The 20883-nt window shown below is 39.1% G+C and overlaps 1 protein-coding gene and 1 non-coding gene across 2 annotated transcripts in view; both read right to left on the bottom strand.

Moving 5' to 3' along the window:
• eif3a (eukaryotic translation initiation factor 3 subunit A) overlaps positions 1-13201 on the bottom strand; it is a 29024-nt gene extending 15823 nt beyond the window's left edge. The window contains exons 1-11 of the mRNA XM_008119539.3: positions 13043-13201; positions 7585-7775; positions 7062-7198; positions 6535-6698; positions 6038-6237; positions 5503-5711; positions 5113-5284; positions 4040-4144; positions 2913-3011; positions 950-1066; positions 124-309 (exon numbers count right to left, since the gene is read on the bottom strand). Coding sequence (XP_008117746.2) covers positions 124-309; positions 950-1066; positions 2913-3011; positions 4040-4144; positions 5113-5284; positions 5503-5711; positions 6038-6237; positions 6535-6698; positions 7062-7198; positions 7585-7775; positions 13043-13091 — 1629 coding nt within the window. The 5' untranslated portion in view covers positions 13092-13201. The remainder of the gene's footprint in view (positions 1-123; positions 310-949; positions 1067-2912; positions 3012-4039; positions 4145-5112; positions 5285-5502; positions 5712-6037; positions 6238-6534; positions 6699-7061; positions 7199-7584; positions 7776-13042) is intronic.
• Positions 1236-1366, bottom strand: LOC134298160 (small nucleolar RNA SNORA19). Its single transcript, XR_010005109.1, has one exon. It is a non-coding gene; the product is annotated as a small nucleolar RNA SNORA19 (small nucleolar RNA).
• Positions 13202-20883: the final 7682 nt, after the last annotated feature.

The following is a 20883-nucleotide window of genomic DNA, read 5'->3' as shown; positions in this document are numbered from 1 at the left end:
CCCAACTTCAGTCCTGACTGATACTGTCTAAGGTTTCCATAAACCATCAATATTATTTGACACTAAAGACCTACAAACATACTGAAAACCATTAAGAAAAAATATAAAAACACTATGACATACCAACAGGTGAGGTGGTTTAATCACTTCAAGAGCTTTTGCAAGGGCTGATGACATAGCTGTCAGTTGGTTCCTAATCTGCGCAGAAGGCATATTCTGCAACTGAGGTCCAAGAGGAGCATCTTCTCGAGTGCAGTAGTTCAAATCTGACCCAAAACTCAGTGTTCGGGTCGTATGATCAATGCGAACCTTTTAAAATTAAAGGTAAAGTAATTCAGCAACTCATTATTAATGCTTGATGAAATTATTCAAATTAATTAATTTCCACAGTTCTTTTACAGTTCTATTTACAAACACTGACTTTTCTTGCATATTAGTACTGAACATGAGACACAGCACAGAAATAGTTCTCAAACACAATAAGTGGAAGATCGATCATACCATTAAAATTACATATATAAGAATTCATTTCTACTAGAACTGTCTTTTGGCTAAAGAAACTTAGTCAAATCGTTAATTTTAAATAAAAAATAATTCTAAAGGGAAAAATACATTTCATTTTCTTCATAATCTAAGGGTTGTCTTTTCCCCCCACACAGAGGGAATAGTTTCTCCATGACAGAACTTGCTTTCTATAATTTTCAAATTTGCTTGCATGAAAAATGATTTAAACATCTACTACCTAATTACAACCATCACTAAAAGTTGAGACTCTCCATATTCCAACTATACTGTCACTATGATTTCAAATAAGAGTCTAATATTTTGCAAGAAAACAGAAACTGTTCTCCAAAATTAATGACAGTTCTCATGTTTTGGGTTAATTGGGTTCAGGATCACTTGAAGATACAAATGTATCGTAAGTTTAAAACATTTTGATGGTACTTACCTGCAAATCACAATGTCGAGCTGCATCTACTATTGCCCGTTCCAGTTGGAAAGCATCAACAAAAGGAACTAGGGTTGTCAGGCGAGAAAATTCAATGCTTTGATAAATTTGGGCCACCTGTAGAATACATCAATATTGAACTATTTTCAATCAATCATTATAATGTGGTTTGCGTTTGTTCTGGATTTTGTACAGAGTCCAACCAAATTAATTAACAGCTTATGTATCAGTAATTATTTACATCTGAGGAACACAGTAATTGTTATCAGCATTTAATCAAAGAACTGCTTGTACGAAGGAGACTGGCAGCAACACTAAATGAAATGAAGCTGCTAATTAGCCTTCAGACATTCCTTTAGCACATCAGAAATAACACTGCTTGCCAATGCAAAGGAAGCAGGTCAATGATATGTGCATTTGTGAAATACTGAAAATCTCTGAATAGAATGGCTTTATTGTCATTGTACTATTGCACAATGAAATGAAATGCCTTCCCCAGCACACTCCACAAAACAACACACCTATCCCTCCATACCCCAACCATCACCGTACAGTCCCCAATGTCACATCAATGTGAAACCATGGAGTTCAACATAGCTGCAGTTCTAGGATAAAAGCTATCTCTCAGTCTCTTTGTCCTTGTCTTTGTCACCCTGTACAATCTGCCAGAAGACAATTTTTTAAAAAAAAGAATATGCTGGGTGAAATGGACCCCCAAGAATGCTGAGCTTTCTTAAGGCAGCAAGACCTATAAAGTTATTTCAAAGAGGGGAGATAGCAACCAATGATTGTGCAGAAGGGGTGACCCTTCCAATCTGTCACTGTGCAGTTACCAAACTATGCACAAATGCAGTATGTTAGGACATGGTCAAAATAAAGAAGTAATCATCTTATACTCAACAGAAATCCTAACTATATTTATGGGATTATACTTTTTATATCAGCTATTAGAATCACTATTTGAATAACATATTACACACAAGGAAAGAAAAGTGGAATTGTTGCACTACCCTATGTTGCTAAACATGCATCATAGTCCTCCTCAACTTCTGTATAGTCTTATATTATCTGTATACATGTGTACTATTAATGTACTATTCATGGCAACCACATTTATACAGTCTATCCACATACTATGTGTATATGAGCAGAAACTGTAGAGACAATGCAGCGAATAGGTGTGAATTTATGGGTAAGCACTACTTAATGAGGAACTGCACTACCCCCCTTCTTGCATTCAGTTCCAAATATGAAAAATCACTTTGCCAAAATTGTTCTCCTCTGCTATATTATGCAAAGAGGTATGGCATGGCTTCTGCTTGCTCAGGGCTGTTCCCATAGCACTGCTCTGACTAAAAGAACATATTTTAATTACAGAGAAGACAGAGCAGCTACATACCACATCTGTGAGACTTCCCTAATGAGGTGAGAAATGCCAACCTAGTGGGTCATGGCATTATGTGATGTAGGCAAACCTACATTCTTTGTGAAAGAGATATTGAGGAGTTCATAGCAATGTTAGAGCAACCCTTAATGAACTCTCTGCCACTAATTTACTATCTATGTACTCACATCACCACTACATTCAAAAAATGTGCACACACAAATCACTGGTTCATTCTTCCTCCGCACATTCAAATCTCTATCCCTATAAATCATACAGCAATCTGGATCAACGATGCTTCATATGATGCCATATGAACTTAAGATATCCCATGCAACTGGAGAATACAGAAGTGAACTCAAAAATCTAGTAAATTAATGAATGAACACAGTCCCAGAACAGTCTGTGTACCCCTGCAGTTAAAATGCCCCCTGGATCTTTCATTAACTGGTCCTTCAAAGATCTGAGATAAACGAGCAAAAGAATCTCAACGCACTTCAATTTTTGAGAGATTTAAGAATTCATGAAGATTCACTTCAACAGTTCCGTATATTATATCCTAATATTTTCTAACAGTACCTGCTGAAGCAGTCTGAGGATGGTGTTATTTTGCAGATGAGGAATATACAGTTGAAGTTCTGGTTCCTTTTCAGATTGGTCTCTTATCCAGTTTAAAACCTGTACAGAACAATTTAGAGACTGAAACATTTATTTCAAAACAACACTTTAACATACTGCATCAATATCCCCACTCTTCTCCAGCAGCAAGAACTATTTGGAAATGTTTAAATCTTGACTAGCTCAACTTCAGAAAAATAAGAAACCACTTTTTCCTGTTTCTGATGTCGACTTTAAAAAGATGCAAGCTTTTAACTATATTCACATGAGTGACTATAAAGGCAAGCTCAATCAAGAAAAATTTAATATAGTTAAATGTTTTCAATACAAGGTACTCCCAAGTACTTTATAATACCTATTCATTTTAGTGATAAAAGCCACAAAACATTTTTAACTTCAACACTAATGCATTTTTCCAAATTCTATAATATGCAGGTGAAGTTACATTTTGTTTGAAAGCAGTAACTGTGATGGAAATGTTTGCTACCCTGCCAATCTAGGACAACAATATCACCTTTCTTCCTACAGCTATTACAAAAAAGAAAACATGCTTCACTTGTACGACTCGGAGGAATTGCTTCCAGTAAGATTATAATGCTGAATGAATGCATTAGGAAGACAGCTCCTAATATATGGGACTTCTGATACAGGGCCACATTAAAAGTAATTATTCCATTTTCTGTCTTTACATCTCTAAACCTCCATCAGTCACTTAAAATACAACATCAGGAACTTATTATTTTCTTTCCTATGTCAATTCCCTCAGCCCAGTGAATAAAAACTAAGAGGTAGAGCTACACAGATAAAGCTTAATTTTAAAATGTAAATCCTAAGTAAATTATGCACCCAAAGAAAGATGCAGTTGAAAGTTAGTATTCAGACAGCAGAAGATTTACAGTAATTCCCATAGAAACTGAAACTCCAATCAAACATGATAGACGTAACAACACCTACATTAAACGAACAGGAAACATTGAAAAAAACCTCATAGAATACCTGAGACAATCTACTATTTTACAATAGGCCAAAATCTGACTTAACTGGCACCTGCACAAACATTCTGTATTTTTGAAAACTTCAGTACTTACCTTACTCACACGACCAGACAACTTCAGTGGATGAAAATCTACTTCAAGCCAGTTATAAAGCTCCTTTACATCTGGGACAACATGCTGTACTACATTGAACCTCACCTATAAGAAATTATAAGTCTTGAAACACTAATCAAACAAGCTGGAACACTAGCAAACATTCTAACAAATTTGTATAAGCAAAGAATACACAAATAATGTTCATAATTTAAAATAGGTAACATTATGACACAAATATATTAAGAAACATACTTTTTTTGCAAGTAATGTTCATAGGGGATATATCTTCATATAATGCTGTAGCTGCACTGCAACGTTTGTAGCTTAGGTAACATGGGAAAGGAAAACCAAACACACCAACTACTTTCCTTGCAAATCAGAGATGGACTAAGTGCATCCCATGCACCGCAAATTACTTTCAGGAACTCTGTGGGTCAAAATATTTTTTAAATTCAGAATGCCTCCAAATGCACTCCAGGGGACATGGCAAGCATTTCTATAAAGTCTGGATGCCCATGAGGCTCACAGGGATAAAATAATTTTGCAAAAAGGTTTTCTGCTCACTTCCTATAGTTGAAAATGCCTCTCATAAGTTTAAAATAGCCCAGGAAGTCCTCAAAACATGGTGAAAAGGTTCTCCTTTCATCTAGAACAGGAGGACAAGAGAAAAGCCTCCCAGCAGGATGGTAACACATCCGGGCATCCCCTGGGCAATGTCTCTGTAGATGACCAGTTCTCTCACACCAGAAGCGACTTGCAATATGTTCTCAAGTAACTTGTGACACAATTTTTAAAAATCTAGACTGGGATGTCACACATTTTCACCAAGGGCCACATCACCATAAGGGTTGCCTTCAAAGGGTCATTTATAATTGCAAGGCTGTACAAATCTAACTATGTCACCCTGGCATTCTGAATATCTTCTCTAAGTTCTACTTAAGTTCTGTCTTTCAATCAAGGATGTCAACTTATCCTGATATTTTGACCTAAATTTGAAAAAAGGTTTGCATACTTATAACATTTGATTAAAGGATGCCAACTTTATAAACTGTTAACACAATTCTACCCACCATATCATTTATAAGAGTAATTCGAGTAGGTGGGGCTTGAAGGCCCAATAGTGTTGCCAATCGCCGCTGTTTTTCAACAATGATACCATCCATGTCCAAAAGTCGAGCAATGTCAGTTCGTTCAGGAGTTATTGGTATTGAAAGAGTAGCCAAAAGGACTCTTGTTGACATTCTGCAAATAAAAGATCAAAAGGAAAAAAAGAATAATTTTATTTTTCTCTGTTTTAAATAGCGGAATGACCTTCCAATCTATTAAATATGCTAAATCTTAGAAAAGGGATTAATTTACAACTTTTGAACACTAACTTCCAAACTGGTACCAGAAAACAAGCTATACCAATGATTATCTCAAACAAAAAATCAAACAACACCAAATCAAAATTTTCCCACCTCTGCATCTCTTCCTGTGTGAGATTCTTTCGCATTTCCCTTGAAAGATGATAAAGACGATGAAGTGTGGATGCATGAAACAGTGCATTTCCTGATTTCCAGAATACAGTAGAAACTTTATGATAATAATTTGCCATCAGCTGGGGCTTTGGTGGTTTTTTGGATAATGAGAATAATCCATGTATATCCTCCACAGCTTTGAAAGCTTCCTGAAATAAAGTAATTACATGTCATATAAAACAAGGATAGAAGACATATTGTTGAATGCAGTAACAAATTTGTTGATAAACATATTTATGTATTCATAGCAATTTGTAAGCCAAAGCATATATAATAGTAAAACCATATTAAAATACAACTAAATGCATTTTTGTAAACTAAGTATGTTTAATATTGTTCTATAGGGTCTACCACACACCTGTGCAACTCTAGGGTACTAGATCCCTTAAGCATGAAACAAAATGTAAAGGTTAGAATGTAGAGAGTGAAGACTGAAAGAAATGCATAATGGTATCTCAATATTTGAAGCACATACCTGCCACAATTCCATGCTGATAGCACTGTCCAGTTGTACAAGCCTCGTCTCCAAGTGCATTGATTGACTTTCTGGATTATTAAGATTGATCGCTGTGCTTTGATTGTGATGACGCTGGATCTGACCCAAATGCATTCTCAGGTTGTCACAGAGTTTGCGAAACTCAGCCTTACGGGTATATTGCAAACAAAACCTGAAAGCTGCAAGATACATTATTATTCCAAATGTAGGGGTTTTTTTAGTTAAAAAGGAAGTGCAACATCACTGATCTTGTTCTTAGAAAAGAGTTGGTATTTCATCTCAGTTCCTTACTAAGTAGCCTGTGTTATTTGAATTGTTCCTTTAAAATAGTTTTAATACCTAAAGGGTTTTAATTTGCTTTTTGAATACAATGATTTGTCCATTTACTACTCAGAGGTGGGTAACCAATAAGTATCTACTTTCAAACCTTGCTTTTCCAGAGGTTACAAAAATTATCATACTAATTGAAAATTTACCTTGCTGTGCAATATCATGGTATAACCGCTCCACTCTTGAGTTGTTTCTAAGAAGGTCCAAACACTGCCTGTATGATTCCCATAGAAATTTCACCCAGGGGGTCAAAAGTAACCGATCAGTACGATCCTGAGTGTCTTCACCACTAACAGCGCTTAGGAGAACACTAAAAACAAAAATAAGTATTTTATTCTATACCATCTATTTCTCATCTTTGTTTCACTTGCCAGGATTCGTATAGATCAGTACAATCAACGGCACAACAACAGGATAATTTGAAAGCTTATTTCAAGGTCACAGGAATTATTTATGTTGTTTTGTTTTTAGACTATTATGGAATTATCACATCAGTTCATCCTGAAAGATGATCTGTTTGAGGCAGTCATAAACCAAAAAAAGATTCCACTTCATAAGTATTTTCATATGGTGGGCCTTAGGATAGCAAATTAGCTGGTTCAATTATCTTCAGTATGTCTAATTAATACAAACAAAATGTCACCACATACCAGAAGATCATAGCACAGCCTACCTCTCTGGAGTTTGAATGTTATCCAGGTCTTCTATGTCTAAAACCATCTGCTGAGACTCTTCTTTAGCAGCTTCAGTTTTTTCTTCTGCTAATTTTAAATAGGCCCGAACTACATCCTCCAAAGACTTGATGTTCACCTAAATCAAAAACAGCAGCTTAAGTAGCTTTGTTTAGAAATTACACTATCTGTGTAGAAAACTCAAAATACAACAGTAAAATACAGCTGTGTGGAAGTACATTTTAAAGTCAACTTTGATTCCAGAACTTACTGATGATATTAAGAATAGATTATTACATGTAGCCAAATCCAAGCTGTTTTATAAACAAATACGGTATACTGTAAGCAAGAAACAAGCATATTTTCTCAAAACATGTATGGACAGAAAATAAAAACCAAAAATGTAATAATCACTGTTAATTGGTCTGTAGGTGCTTTAGTTCACATTTCAGCACCTTGATTCCTATTCTGGAAGAAAGGTGGGATATAATATGAAAATGAAATTAAAATTCTCAAAGCTTTTACCTGCTGGCAGATATTTTTGTACTGATATAATCCTTCCTTTGCCAGATGACTCTTACGGAGGTCGACACAGAGTTCCAGATACTTTAGCATAATCGGTTCGTGGATCTTTTGCCATGTTCGGTGTTTTTTACTTTTCATAACATCGTAGAGTACATCAAGTGCAGGTTGCTTTTTCCCAACCTCAAGAAATTCTGAAAAAATATATTGTGATTAACATGTACTTTCAATACAAATTGCAAGAAGATAATTATCTTGGAACAAACAAAAAAGTACAATGTTCAAGATCTGGCTTGTAAACAGCCATTCTCCCAACTACATGTAAGAACCATCTACTACAGGGAATCAGGTGAAAAAGCTTCTATGAAGCAGACTTGCTTTATCCACTTCACCAAGGTTTAAAACAGGAATTGGGAGTTTGTAGCCTGCTGGCTGACTGTGGCCTCTGAAGTTTAATGAATGGCCCACGGGTCTCTTCTATTGTTATCTCAGGTTAAATTATTTGTATCGAGCCCAGACACAAAGAGTATTTAAGGTGAAAGCTGCTGCATTCAACTGAACTGTGCTTTGCACTCTAATAAACCTGGTCTTATTTTTGAATAGACATGCCAAGAATAAAAATATGCTTCAAGTAGTCAGCAAGAAAACGTCAAAATTGGTGGAAATTATATCAGCCACCACCACTGTTATGTCACTTCTGAAAAATTAGGAAGAGCTGTTATAGAATGATTGCATTCAATTCCCAGTCCAAGGAAGGTTTAAAAGAACTTCGGGAATCTAATGCAAAGAATTGACAACTATCTCATACAGTACTCAATTGCATGAATTTCTCTCCCTATTGGAAGGGATTCATTAGCTCCAATACATGCTAAGTGAGTGTTAGCCATGTTGAATTTCTCAGTGCAAAATCTAAAAAATACTGTTTGGGCAAAGGTCTTTGGGTTTTATTAATGCTAAGAAGACCAGTACAGAATGAACAAAAATTCTTACATTCATGGGAATATATTTTATTCCCGGTCTAAATTTTCACATACCTCAGCTTCAAACTGGCCTTTAAAAATAGATTTAATCAGAAACAGTGTCAAACAGTGGTTTACAAAAAAAGACAGGAAAATGTTACAACTCTTTTGTTTTAGCAATTTCCCATCCTCATTTACAGTAACCCCTAATTTGCTGTTTCCCTCCAAAGATACTTAGGTTCTAACTAAGATTGCTAACTCTAGTTCTGTTCAAATAGAAAAAGGTGGCTTGGAACAAATACATGCAATTACCATACATACATGAGGGAAGCGCATTCACACTAGAGCAGTGGTTCTCAACCTGTGGGTCCCCAGATGTTTTGGCCTTCAACTCCCAGAACTGGTTCGGATTTCTGGGAGTTGTAGGCCAAATCATCTGGGGACCCACAGGTTGAGAATCACTGCACTAGAGGCTTCTAAAGAAAATCAATCATATCGTGGAGCCCCCAATAATGCAGAAAATGACAAAGCTTTAGATATTTAAATGCTATACTGGTAATGAAACAATAGGTTTTTTCACCCTACACAAGTATAGCAGTATAATTCTACTTTATATGCATCCTATGTAATTACAGGGTTTGTGGTCTGCTGAGACGGGTTCCCTGGCCAAGAAACCTAAATACATCCTCATAAACTGCAAATACAGTATAATCCTTTATCTGCATGGGATATTCCATGGATGTGTTGTTGGCTTTCATGGCCGGGCTCACAGGGTTGTTGTATGTATTCTGAGCTGTATGGCCATGTTCGAGAAGTATTCTCTCCTGACGTTTCGCTCATAGATGTGGGTGAAACATCAGGAGAAAATACTTCTAAAACATGGCCATACAGCCCAGAATACATACAACAACCCTACTCCATGGATATCTGAAACTGCAAATAATAGTGAACTGTATGTTTTGACTATACTGTGTACTTGGGCCAGAAGAATACCAACAGCACTGAAGTATCTAGAGAGGCCACAAGTTCCTCCATTTGTGGGCCTCCCTAGGTCCCCCATAATTATTATATGGTATACTTGGGCCACAATCACATGGGAAGACCTAAAGATGCCCACAAGCATTTCTAAGGGCATGTGGGAGGGGTTGGGAGCATGGTGAAACCATGGATATCAATATTTGGACTACAGTAATGTGCTCCACACAAGGCTGCCTTTGAAATGTGCTCAGAAACTTCAACTGTGTACAACAGCTCCATTGGCTGCCAACACATTTCCAGGAACAATTCAAATTTCTGGTTTTGACCTACAAAGCCTGATATGGCTCTGGTCCAGACTATCTGAAGGACCGTATCTCTTTCTATGAACCTGGATCTACTGAAGAGAGCCTTATCTCTGTCCCACCACCCCCTCAAGTGAGTTTGGTAGAAACCCTTTGCTCCCAGACTGTGAAACTCCCTCTCAAGAGAGACGCATCCCTGCTGGCCTTCCGCAGTCAGGATAAGACCTTCTTCTGCCAGCAGGCATTTGGGGAAGGATAAGGGACAGGCTTTGGGGTGGTTGTGGATGGGACTGGGATTGGCTGTGAGTTTTAAATGCTATTTTAAATGTGTTTTTAAATGTTTTCCACACTGTAATATTTGGGGTTTTTTTATAACTTTTGTATTGCACTTTTTAAACATGACTAAAGTGTGAGATTGCTAACCGCCTTAAATTCTCATGGAGAAAAAAGGTGGGGTATAAATAATAATAATAATAATAATAGGGTCCATGAATAAGGGGGTTGTACTGTACCAGGATTCCATGAAATGGTATCATAGCATTTAAAGTGTAATTATAGTGTTATATATCTGTAATATAAAATTGTGATTGTTATTGTTGTGTTCCCTCGTGTCATTTCTGATTTTTGGAAACCCTAAGGCTTTCTTGTTCAGGAGGGGGTTATCCCTGCCTTCCTGAAAATCTGTGATTTGCCCAAAGTTACCCAGTGAGTTTCCATGGTCAAGTTGGGATTTCAACTTTGTTCTCCCAGTGTCTTAGTAGTTCAACACTCAAATCATGACATTACTCTGGCTCTATGTATTGCCTTAGGAGTCTTACCAAAAGCGCAATACATTATAGTGACTCAGTATAGCCTGCTTCATCCAAATGTTTTCAAACATATTGAGCATGAAGCTTTTTATACTACTGGCAGTCCTAGCACACAAAACTGGTTTTACCTGCAATTTTCTTTATTAAAGTACGTTTAAAAGTGTGCGTGTGTGTTATTTCTTACTGATTAGTTGTGCTACTGGAATTGTCAGTTCACCACATAAAAAACCCAAAACAGGGGAAAGGGGACAATAAAGGATACCATCTCTGAACGTAATGATATAATGAAATGATGGTATGTTTATTATAGTAACTTTGATAAAGATGACTTGTGACTAACTCTACTTCTCTGTACAAGTTTTGTACATCTGAGTCCAATGGCTGAGTTTCACTGAAAACCAAGGACAGTTCCTGTTTCATTGTTTGTTTTATGTCAGTAGTTCTCAACCTATGAGTCCCCAGGTGTTTTGACCTACAACTCCCAAAAATCCCAGCCAGTTTGCCAGCTATTAGGATTTCTGGGAGTTGAAGGCCAAAACATCTGGGGATCCAAAAGTTGAGAACTACTGTTCTAGGTGCTTAGGAGTATGTATGATATAAACATTAAAATGCGTGTAAGCGCATTTTGTTTGTGCTTAAGAACAGCCAACCCCACACTTTCCAGTCTTTAAATGCCTTATCTGAATTCAAATATTTTAAACTGGAAAAGGAATTGAGTAAAATGTCTATCCTTGGTATCTTCCACCCCACAACTACACGAGTTGTCACATACAATGTTCTGAAAATAAGGACACATCTACAACGATTCATTTCAACAAAAAACTAAGGGATATAAATGTTTTATAAAGTGACCAGAATCTCAGTATGTGGAAACGTACAGAAAAAGCTTGTGCTTTGTCATAAAATCCACAAGAAGCAAAATAGGGCATTTTTGCCTCACTGCGTAAATTATTGTCAATGTGACATCACACAAAGGGTGCAAGAAAAGAACATTTTATTTATTTATTTATTGCATTTACATACTGCTTTTTTCACCCCTAGAGTGAGATAACCAATGGCAAAATTCAATGGCATAACCAATGGCAAAATTCAATGCCTCACACGTATAAAACATCATGTATCAAATTGACAACATATAACAATAGATTAAAACTATAAAACTATAAAACCAATCACAGGCCCAACATAAAACCTTTAGACCTTGCATCAATCCCAAAGTGTTTTTAGCTACTTCCATATTTCCAGATTTCTGTCATTCATTGAATGCCTGTTTGAACAACCAGGTCTTGTTTCCTAAACGCTAAGAGGGAGGGGGCCACTCTAATCTCACTGGGGAAGGAGTTCCACAACCAAGGGGCCACCACCGAGAAGGCCCTGTCTTTTGTCCCCACCAATCACACCTGGAAAGGTGGTGGCATCAAGAGCACTACCTCCCCAGCAGATCCTAGTGTTCTAGCTGGGAGATGTGTTCTGACAGGTATCTCCATTGTTATAGCAAATTACAAGTTTAGCATCATCTTATCCACAATTCCGAAATGCTCTCAATGAGTGATTCTACACCCCAGGTGTTTTGGTCTACAACTCCCAGAAATCCCAGTTTACTAGCTGTTAGGATGAAGGCCAAAACATCTGGGGGCCCACAGGTTGAGAACCACTGCTCTAAATACTGAAATTGTCCATATGGGTGGGCTGAGAAAGTGACACCTTTGTTTTCTGATGGCTTAATGTATATCATATATTGTGTATAAAGTGACCCTCGAGTTATATGTATTGAGTCCATATGAGACAAATGAATTTTGCATTTAGACTTGGATCCCAACACCAGGTTATGTCACATATTGTGTATAAAATCACCTTCAAGACATATGTATAAAACGCATATGCAACAGGAATAAATTTTGTTATTTAGACTTGGGTCCCATCGCCAGATTATGTCAAATATTGTTTATAAAATTATTTTCGGGCTATATGTATAAAGTGCATGTGAAACATAACTGAATTTTGTATTTACATTTGGGTTCCATCTCATTATGTAAATGCAAATTTTCCAAAATCGGGGAGGGGAGTCGAAATGTGGCACGTCTAAGCCCACGCTTTTCGGGAAAGGGATGCTCAACGTGTATTTCTCTCACTGGCAGTAGTCCTCCCCTCCACAACCTTCCCGAAGGCAACATCTGGGGAAAGCAGTGAAGAAACACTAGGACGAACGGCAAACAATCCTAAACGGCTGGTGAACAAGCGAGGAACTGGCCAGGGAAACGGGGGGTGGCCTTTCCTTCCTCTCCCCACATGCGCCTAGGCCTCAGCCTCCATTTCGGGCCTCACGAAGCTCAGCCGGGCGGGGCACGGGGCAGGAAAGGAGATGGCGGCGGCCTCCGCCGGACCCCAAGCGGCCTAGGAACCTCGCACTCACCGTTCGCCCGCTTCAGGGCGTTCTCGGGCCGCTGGAAGTAGACCGGCATGATGGCGGCCTGTGCTTCTCCTCCTCACGCGGCAAGAGGCCTCAAGGAGCGCACAGTCAACCAGCAAGCGAGGCCGGAAAGAGACTGCGTCACGTGACCCCGCCGTGCGCACGGACGTGTCCGGAAGCGAACGCGACTGCCTGCGCGGGGAGGAGGTGTGTGTGTGTGTAGGCACGTTAGAAGTGCGCATGCGTTGGGAAGGAACTCTGAGGACTGGAGCAACAGAGGGTTGCCCTTATTTGAGAACACAGAAATGCCGGACCGCTCTAACAACCACCATGTCAAACTACACAGAGAAGCCATTGAAATCCACAAGCATTTGGACTATTTCAACAGAAAGGAGGAAACCATGAAAATGAACAAAATCTGGCTACCAGTATTTTAAAACTCTAAAATCAGGACAGTAAATAAATAATGCCACTTAGAAAACTGAGGAAATCCAGGCAAGAATCAACCAGAACCAGCTAACACCTCCCAACGAGAGATTCCCCAGGCAGTAAGCAGCTAGATCTTAGGCGCGGTTGGTGGGGACGAGGGAGAGGGCCTTCTCCATCGTGGCCCCCCGGCTTTGGAACTCACTCCCCAGGGAGATCAGGCAGGCCCCTACTCTTCTCTCATTCCGGAAGAGCCAGAAAACATGGCTCTTCCAGCAGGCCTTCGATAACTGATTTGGTAAATCCGACCAGTTGTTTTTTTCCAATTATAGTCCCATGTTTACGCCTCTTCCAGCACTTTGAAGGTGACGATAATTTAGACAATCCACCCCCTCCTGATGATTTCGACATAATTAGCACTTTGGCCCAGGTTTCTCCTGATTTTATCTAGATTTTACCTTTTGTCCTTATATGTGAATTTTTATGACTGGTTTTCATGGTTTTTAATCTATTTTATGGTGTTATTTTATTGTTGTTGACTGGCCCTGGCCCCATGTAAGCTGCCCTGAGTCCCTTCGGGGAGATGGGGCGGGATATAAGAATAAAATAATAATAATAGTAATTATTATTATTATTATCTTGACATCGAAAGGCTATTCATTGCTTTATGTATTTATTTTGTATCAAAAGCATTGCATAAATTAGTATAAAACTGATAAAAATAGGAGCACAAGCAACTAAATATCTTTTGATTAAAAACGGGCAACAGAGGTCCTGCCAACTAAGACCCTGCTCTGCACTTTATCCACTCCCTGGCCCTATGATACTTTGATGCACAAGTTTTACCTATTCCTTATAATTGACCATGTCTACCTTGAAGTCCTGTTTGTTGGTTTTTGATTTCTTGAGGGAGCATATTGATTTGGATTTGTAATTTTATGTCTGTTTTTAATAGAATTGTTTTGATTCTGTCTTATGATGTTGTTTATTATGTTTACTATGTTTAACTCTGTTGTATGGTGTTTTTTGACAACTGAATGTTTTTTATGTTCATGTTTGAAACCGCACTGAGGCCTTTCAAGGAGATGGAGCGGTATATGAATAAAGTTTTATTATTATTATTATTATTATATAGACTCAATCAATTCTTCCTCTGTACATGAGGCAGGACATTGCGGACAAGCCTACAGATGCGTAGTTGTCTGTTCTGCTCCACGGTCACACAAGGTGGAGGATTCTTTCAGGTAGTGCCATTTTGCCAGGTTGTCTTTAGATCTGACTTCTAAGTCTGTTCAGGGAATTCCAAATTGCCCATTCTTGGTTTGCTCCTGGAGGAAGACCCTCATGGGGGGCATCCATTTGGGATTTCCTGGTTTATTGCCCAGAGGGATGCCCCCGCTGTTGCTGGGGGAACGTCAAGAGGAGTGGTGGTTCTCATGAAGCTTTTCCTTGATTTGAGTCTACTGGGAGGAGGCTGATTGTCATGCAGTGGATGTCTTTCACAGTGTTCGACCTGATTTCTCTCACTGTTAGCAACAACTTCCCGTCACACATCGGGGGGGGGGGGGGGATGCCATCTAGCTTGTAGAGTTTATCAACAGGTGTATGTTTAAGGCATCCTGTGATTATTCTGCATGTTTCGTTCAATGCTATGTTCACCTTCACATGGGCAGACGTGTGCCAAACAGGGCAGGAATACTCAGCAGTTGAGTAAGACAAGTCCAGGGCTGTTGTTCTTATTAATTTTGGGTCTGCACCCCATGCGCTGCCAGTAAGTTTCTACAGGATGTTATTGTGTGCAGCTACTTTGTGCTTGGTGTTCATGCAGTGTTTCCTATATGTTAGTGTTCGATCTAAGGTGACACCAAGATATTTAGGATGGAAACAATGTTGAAGCTCTTGGCCTTCCCAGGTAGCTTTCAATTTCCTGTTGGCTTCACGGTTCCTTAGGTGGAAAGCACACACTTGTGTCTTGGCAGGGTTAGGCTTCAGGTGGTTATCTTTGTAGTAGCTAGAGAGATCTTTCAAGGTATTAGTAAATTGGATTTCAAGTTAGGTTTATTCAATGCTAATCAAGGTGATCAATTGATACATTCTCACCTGGCTCAGACAAGAGTTCTTTCTCCCACCCTGAACATTCCACAGATATATAAACCCCACTTGACTGGTTTCCAACATACCTCATTAGCTCTGAGGATGCCTGCCATAGATGCAGGTGAAACGTCAAGAAAGGATGCTTCTGGAACTTGGCCATACAAGCAAAGCCTAAGGCAGAAACGGGGGGTTGACCTGGATTGCAGGTGGAAACCAAAAATGGAGGTGTCTCCCACTGGTTCATCTAATCCAAGCCCTGCTAAAGAAACAATCGAACAGAAGCAAAGAGAACAAGCTATGTCATTGTTAGACCTTGGACTTCATAAGAATAAGACTGTTTCTGATGACCAAGTGAAAGTTCAGTTAGTGCAAAATCCACAGACTTCATTGCCAGGATATGTATTTCCTTTGGGTAAGAAGAGGTGTCTTAAGATTTCAACCTAAATGGTTCAACAGATTCCCCTGGTTAGCCTAATCATTTCATGTACAAGGTGTGGTGTTTGGAAGAGAAGTTGGGAGTAAAGGTGGTCATCGGAAGCTTGGTGCATTGGTTGCTAAACCATTTGTGTGATGGGAAAATGCAATTGAAGTTTTCAATAGACACAAAAAACCGGAGTACCATCAGAATAACTCGTGCTTGGCTGAAAACTTCTTGCTAATTCACAATGGAAAACATCTTGATGATAAAGGAAATAAGAAGAAAGCACAAGAAAACAAAAAGAAACTTCTGCCAATGTTGGAAACTATTGTCCTTTGTGGCCGACAAGAATTAGCTTAAAGACGGTGCAATTTACCAATTTACCTTGCCAAAAAGATGACCTATTACAAATGAAGAACCTTTGCAGAGTTTTTTAAAAAAAACTATGAACAAATTCCTATGCAGTGCACATTGCACATATCTTATTTTGAAGTAAAAAAAACAACAGGAATAAATACAGCCTCAATGTTAATCATAATCATAATAAAAATAATAGAGGGTTGAAAGAGACCCCTTGGGCCATTTAGTCCAACTTCCTTCTGCCTTTGTGCACCAAAAGTACTAGCAAAGCACCCCTTAATAATTAATTATTAATTAAATAATAATTAAAATGCCAATTTAAACAAGCAAAACTTTGGAAGGCACACACCAGGCGAGGGAGGAGACGAGAAAGGTGCGCGCCTTTCCTTCCTACCCTGCGCTGCATGCACTTTCCTCAGCGGAGGAGGAGGGAGCTGCCGCCGCAGGTGCCAGATAAATGGCGTCGATGGGCCGCATGTGGTTCCCGGGCCTTAGTTTGGGACCCCTGGTCTAAGCATTAAATAAACTATCTCCACAGGGCTTATTTGTTTAATTGCTTACATCTGTATCCCATCTATCTTAGGCTGGATCTATACTGTAGCATGAATGCAGTTTGACAGCATGTTAACCACCAAGGAATCTGTAAAACCAAACTCCCATGATTCCACATTGTGCTATTCATGTATCAAACTACATTGAATTCAGAGATATGAAAAAGTCTGAACCTTGAGAAAGCCTGCAGGAGGAAGAACAACAATAATCCGTCAACATCCCTTCTGGAAGGGAAGTGCCAGGGAGAAATGGAAATCCCTGCAACACAGTCCCTGATCCCAAGTCTACCATGATTAATGGTATTAAGATTTGCTGAGGGATATAGGAGAATTAACAGAGTCACACTCCCTATCTCTCTCACAGAGCAAATCCCTGGCCAGGGAAATCGGCACAGTTATCTATCCCAAAACCAGCCCTAAAATCAAAGATGGGAATTGGTCTAGAGCAAGGTAGACAAACATTTAGGTCCCTTCTACACAGCTGTATAAAATCCAGATTATCTGCTTTGAACTGGATTATCTGGCAGTGTAGACTCATATAATCCAGTTCAAAGCAGATAATGTGGATTACCTGCCTTGATATTCTGGATTATATGGCAGTGTAGAAGGGCCCTTAGAGACTGGTCGATAAAAGGCAGTTTGGAAATGTCAACATTTTGCAATTATTCGGCTGTAGTGAGCCCTGCTGCCATTCTCAATAATGCCCAACAACTGGATCTACACTGCCCTATATCCTAGGATTTGATCCTAGATTTTCTGCTTTGAACTGGATTATATGAGTCTCCGCAGCCTGATAATCTGGATAAACAGATTATCTGGGATTGGATCCTGGGTCATGGGGCAGTGTAGAGCTAGCCTAAGGCCCCTTCTATATTGCCATATAAAATCAAGATTATCTGCTTTGAACTGGGTTATATGGCAGTGTACACTCAAATAATCCAGTTCAAAGCAGTTAATGTGGATTATCTGATTTAATAATCTGGATTATATGGCTGTGTAGATGGGTCCTGAGATTATTGAAAGTGATGTCAGACTGCACTGATGTTACAGTGTAGCAATCATGCAGTTTGACGCTGCATTAAGGCTGGATCTATACTGCCCTATATCACAGGATTTGATCCTAGACTATGTAAGAAAATTTGGAAAAAAAATCTATTCCTGGATTGAAAATATTATTTTATTGTGCAGTACTTTGAAAGTAATTGTTATATTCAGACATGGCCTATGGTGCTTGACCACGGATTCGGATTATTGTCTATGTTTTAAGTTATTTTAACTTTTGTAAGATGTGTTATTATATTGTGATTTTATTGTGTTACTGTTTTTATTGACATAATACTGTTTTGGTCTTGTCCCAGTGTAAGTCGCCCCGAGTCTTTGGGAGATGGAGCGGGGTATAAATAAAGTTTTATTATTATTATTATTCTACAAACTATGTTGAATTGGTTGGGACTGAAAAACTATAGCAAAATGTGCTGTAGGATGTCCTGCAAAAACAATGTTTTTGCAGTTTAATAAACTTTCCCCATGTTTTTATGATAGAACCCCTTAGGAAATGACATTTATAAGCCAGGAATAACAATCGTATTACATAGGGCCCTTCTGCATTGTCCTTATATCCCTGGATCTAATCTCAGATTATCTTCTCATCCCAGATTATATATCAGTGGAGACTCATATAATCCGGTTCAAAGCAGGTAACCTGGAATCAGATCCTGGGATATAAGGACAGTGTAGAAGGGGGCAGAGTGTTGTCTGCTTTGAAGTGGAGCGGAGTGAGTGCCCGCTATTAGCCCCAGCTTCTGCCAACCTAGCAGTTCGAAAACATGCCAATGTGAGTAGATCAATAGGTACCGTTGCGGCAGGAAGGCAACGGCGCTCCATGCAGTCATGCCGGCCACATGACCTTGGAGGTGTCTACGGACAATGCCGGCTCTTTGTCTTAGAAATGAAGATGAGCATCAACCCCCAGAGGTAGGCACTACTAGACATAATGTCAGGGGAAAACCTTTACCTATGGACTCAGATAACCCAGTTCAAACCAGATATTGTGGGATTTTCTGCCTTGATATTTTGGGTTATAAGACCGCTTATATACCGCTCTATCTCCCATGTGGCACTCAAAACACATAATGAAACATTCAATACATATACATCATACAAGACACAAAAACCAGTGTAAAAACAATTAACAACCATTTTTAAAATTCCAAACATTTAAAAACAATTAAACCAATAAATAAAAACAATTTCAATCGCACCCTTGGGTGATTCTAGAGCCAATGGGTATAATATATAAAGTGAACAAGATGGCAATATGGCTCAGGGTAAAATTAATGTAATAAAAATAGGCATAAGCCAGGGGTGAAGTGTGGCTGATAGCAAAGGAACCTAGGCCAGGGTTACACCACTTCAGCCTACTACATAGCTATCAGATAGAACTGAAAAACAAACACCATAACAAGATCAAGGAGCAGGACAGAAGTCATGTAGTGGCCAGGGAGGCGTCTAGGGGTTACAGGATGATCGCTTCCAAAACTAATCTAGACCCCAAGTTTCTATCTAATGGCTAAAAATAGTGTCTAGGGGTTCCCTCTCTATCCTCCTTTAAGAAACAACTGAAGACCTGGATGTTTCGGTTGGCCTTTGGTGAGACAGTCACCGGATGACCGGCCTCAGTTGGCATTATAACTCTATCCTGAATTTTATTAGGTCCCTTTTATTCTGGTATTTTAACTGATGATGTTATTTTTATATTGCTGCTGCAGTCCCCCACACCAATGAAGTCGACTGAATTGTACTTGGTGGTTGATTGATATTATTACTGCTGTATTAACTCTTGTTTTATTGTCTTAGTGTGTTTTTTGTATATTGTTCAATGTATTTATGCTGTTGTTTTTGTAAATTGTGCTGGTCGGGCCTTGCCCCATGTGAGCTGCCCTGAGTCCCCGTGGGGAGATGGTGGCGGGGTATAAATAAAGTTTTATTATTTACTAGCTGTGCCCGGCCACGCGTTGCTGTGGCGAAGTATGGTGGTATGGGAAATAAAGTATTGAGGAATTGGTGGTAGTTAAGGTAAAGGGTAAACGTTTTCCCCTGACATTAAGTCCATTATAAATGGGTTATATAGCTGTGTGGAAGGGCCTTGAGTCTACATTGCCATATAATCCAGTTCAAATAAGATAATCTGTATTTTATAGGCAGTGTGGAAGAGGCCTAAATGAGGCCTAACTCTGCCTGTCCCCTGGACTGAGTGGGTTGCTAGGAGACCAAGTGGGTGGAACTTAGCCTTCTAATTGGCAGTAATTGGATAAAAACAATTATTCCTCTCCCTCTAATTAGGACTTTATTTTTCTTTTTTTGTTGTTGTATGAACGTAGAGGCATGGATGAGGGGTTGTGCTGCCAAGTTTAGTGTTTCTGGGATGTGTAGTTTTGTTGTTTTGTCCTAGGCCAAAATTTCATTACCCTTATATATATATACTAGCTGTGCCCAGCCACGCGTTGCTGTGGCGTTGTCTGGTGTTGTTGGTGAGAAATTGTTGAGGTAGTGGTGGTATTGAATGTCTGTTGTATGGTTGTCTTTATGTTTAGTATGCATTTGGTTGTTTGTGTACTGTGAAAGTGGTGAGGGTAGAGGACACTGTTTATGTTGGATTAGTGAGACTCTACTGTATATTTGTAATCGTATATTATCTGCCTAGAACTGCCCCTTCTACACAGCTGTATAAAATGCACACTGAAGCGAATTATTTGGCAGTGTGGACTCAAGATAATCCAGTTCAAAGCAGATAATATAAGATTCTAAATGGGTAATATAGCTGTGTGGAAGGGCCTTGAGTCTACACTGCCATATAATCCAGTTAAAATCAGATAATCTGTATCTTATAGGCAGTGTGGAAGAGGCCTGAGGCCTAACTGTGCCTGTCCCCTGGACTGAGTAGGTTGCTAGGAGACCAAGTGGGTGGAGCTTAGCCCTCTAACTGGCAGCAATTG

Source organism: Anolis carolinensis, chromosome 3 (genome assembly GCF_035594765.1).
Source record: "Anolis carolinensis isolate JA03-04 chromosome 3, rAnoCar3.1.pri, whole genome shotgun sequence".
NCBI classification, from domain to species: domain Eukaryota; kingdom Metazoa; phylum Chordata; class Lepidosauria; order Squamata; family Dactyloidae; genus Anolis; species Anolis carolinensis.
The sequence above is the reverse complement of the archived record's forward strand: the minus strand, read 5'-3'. Positions and strand labels throughout refer to the sequence as shown.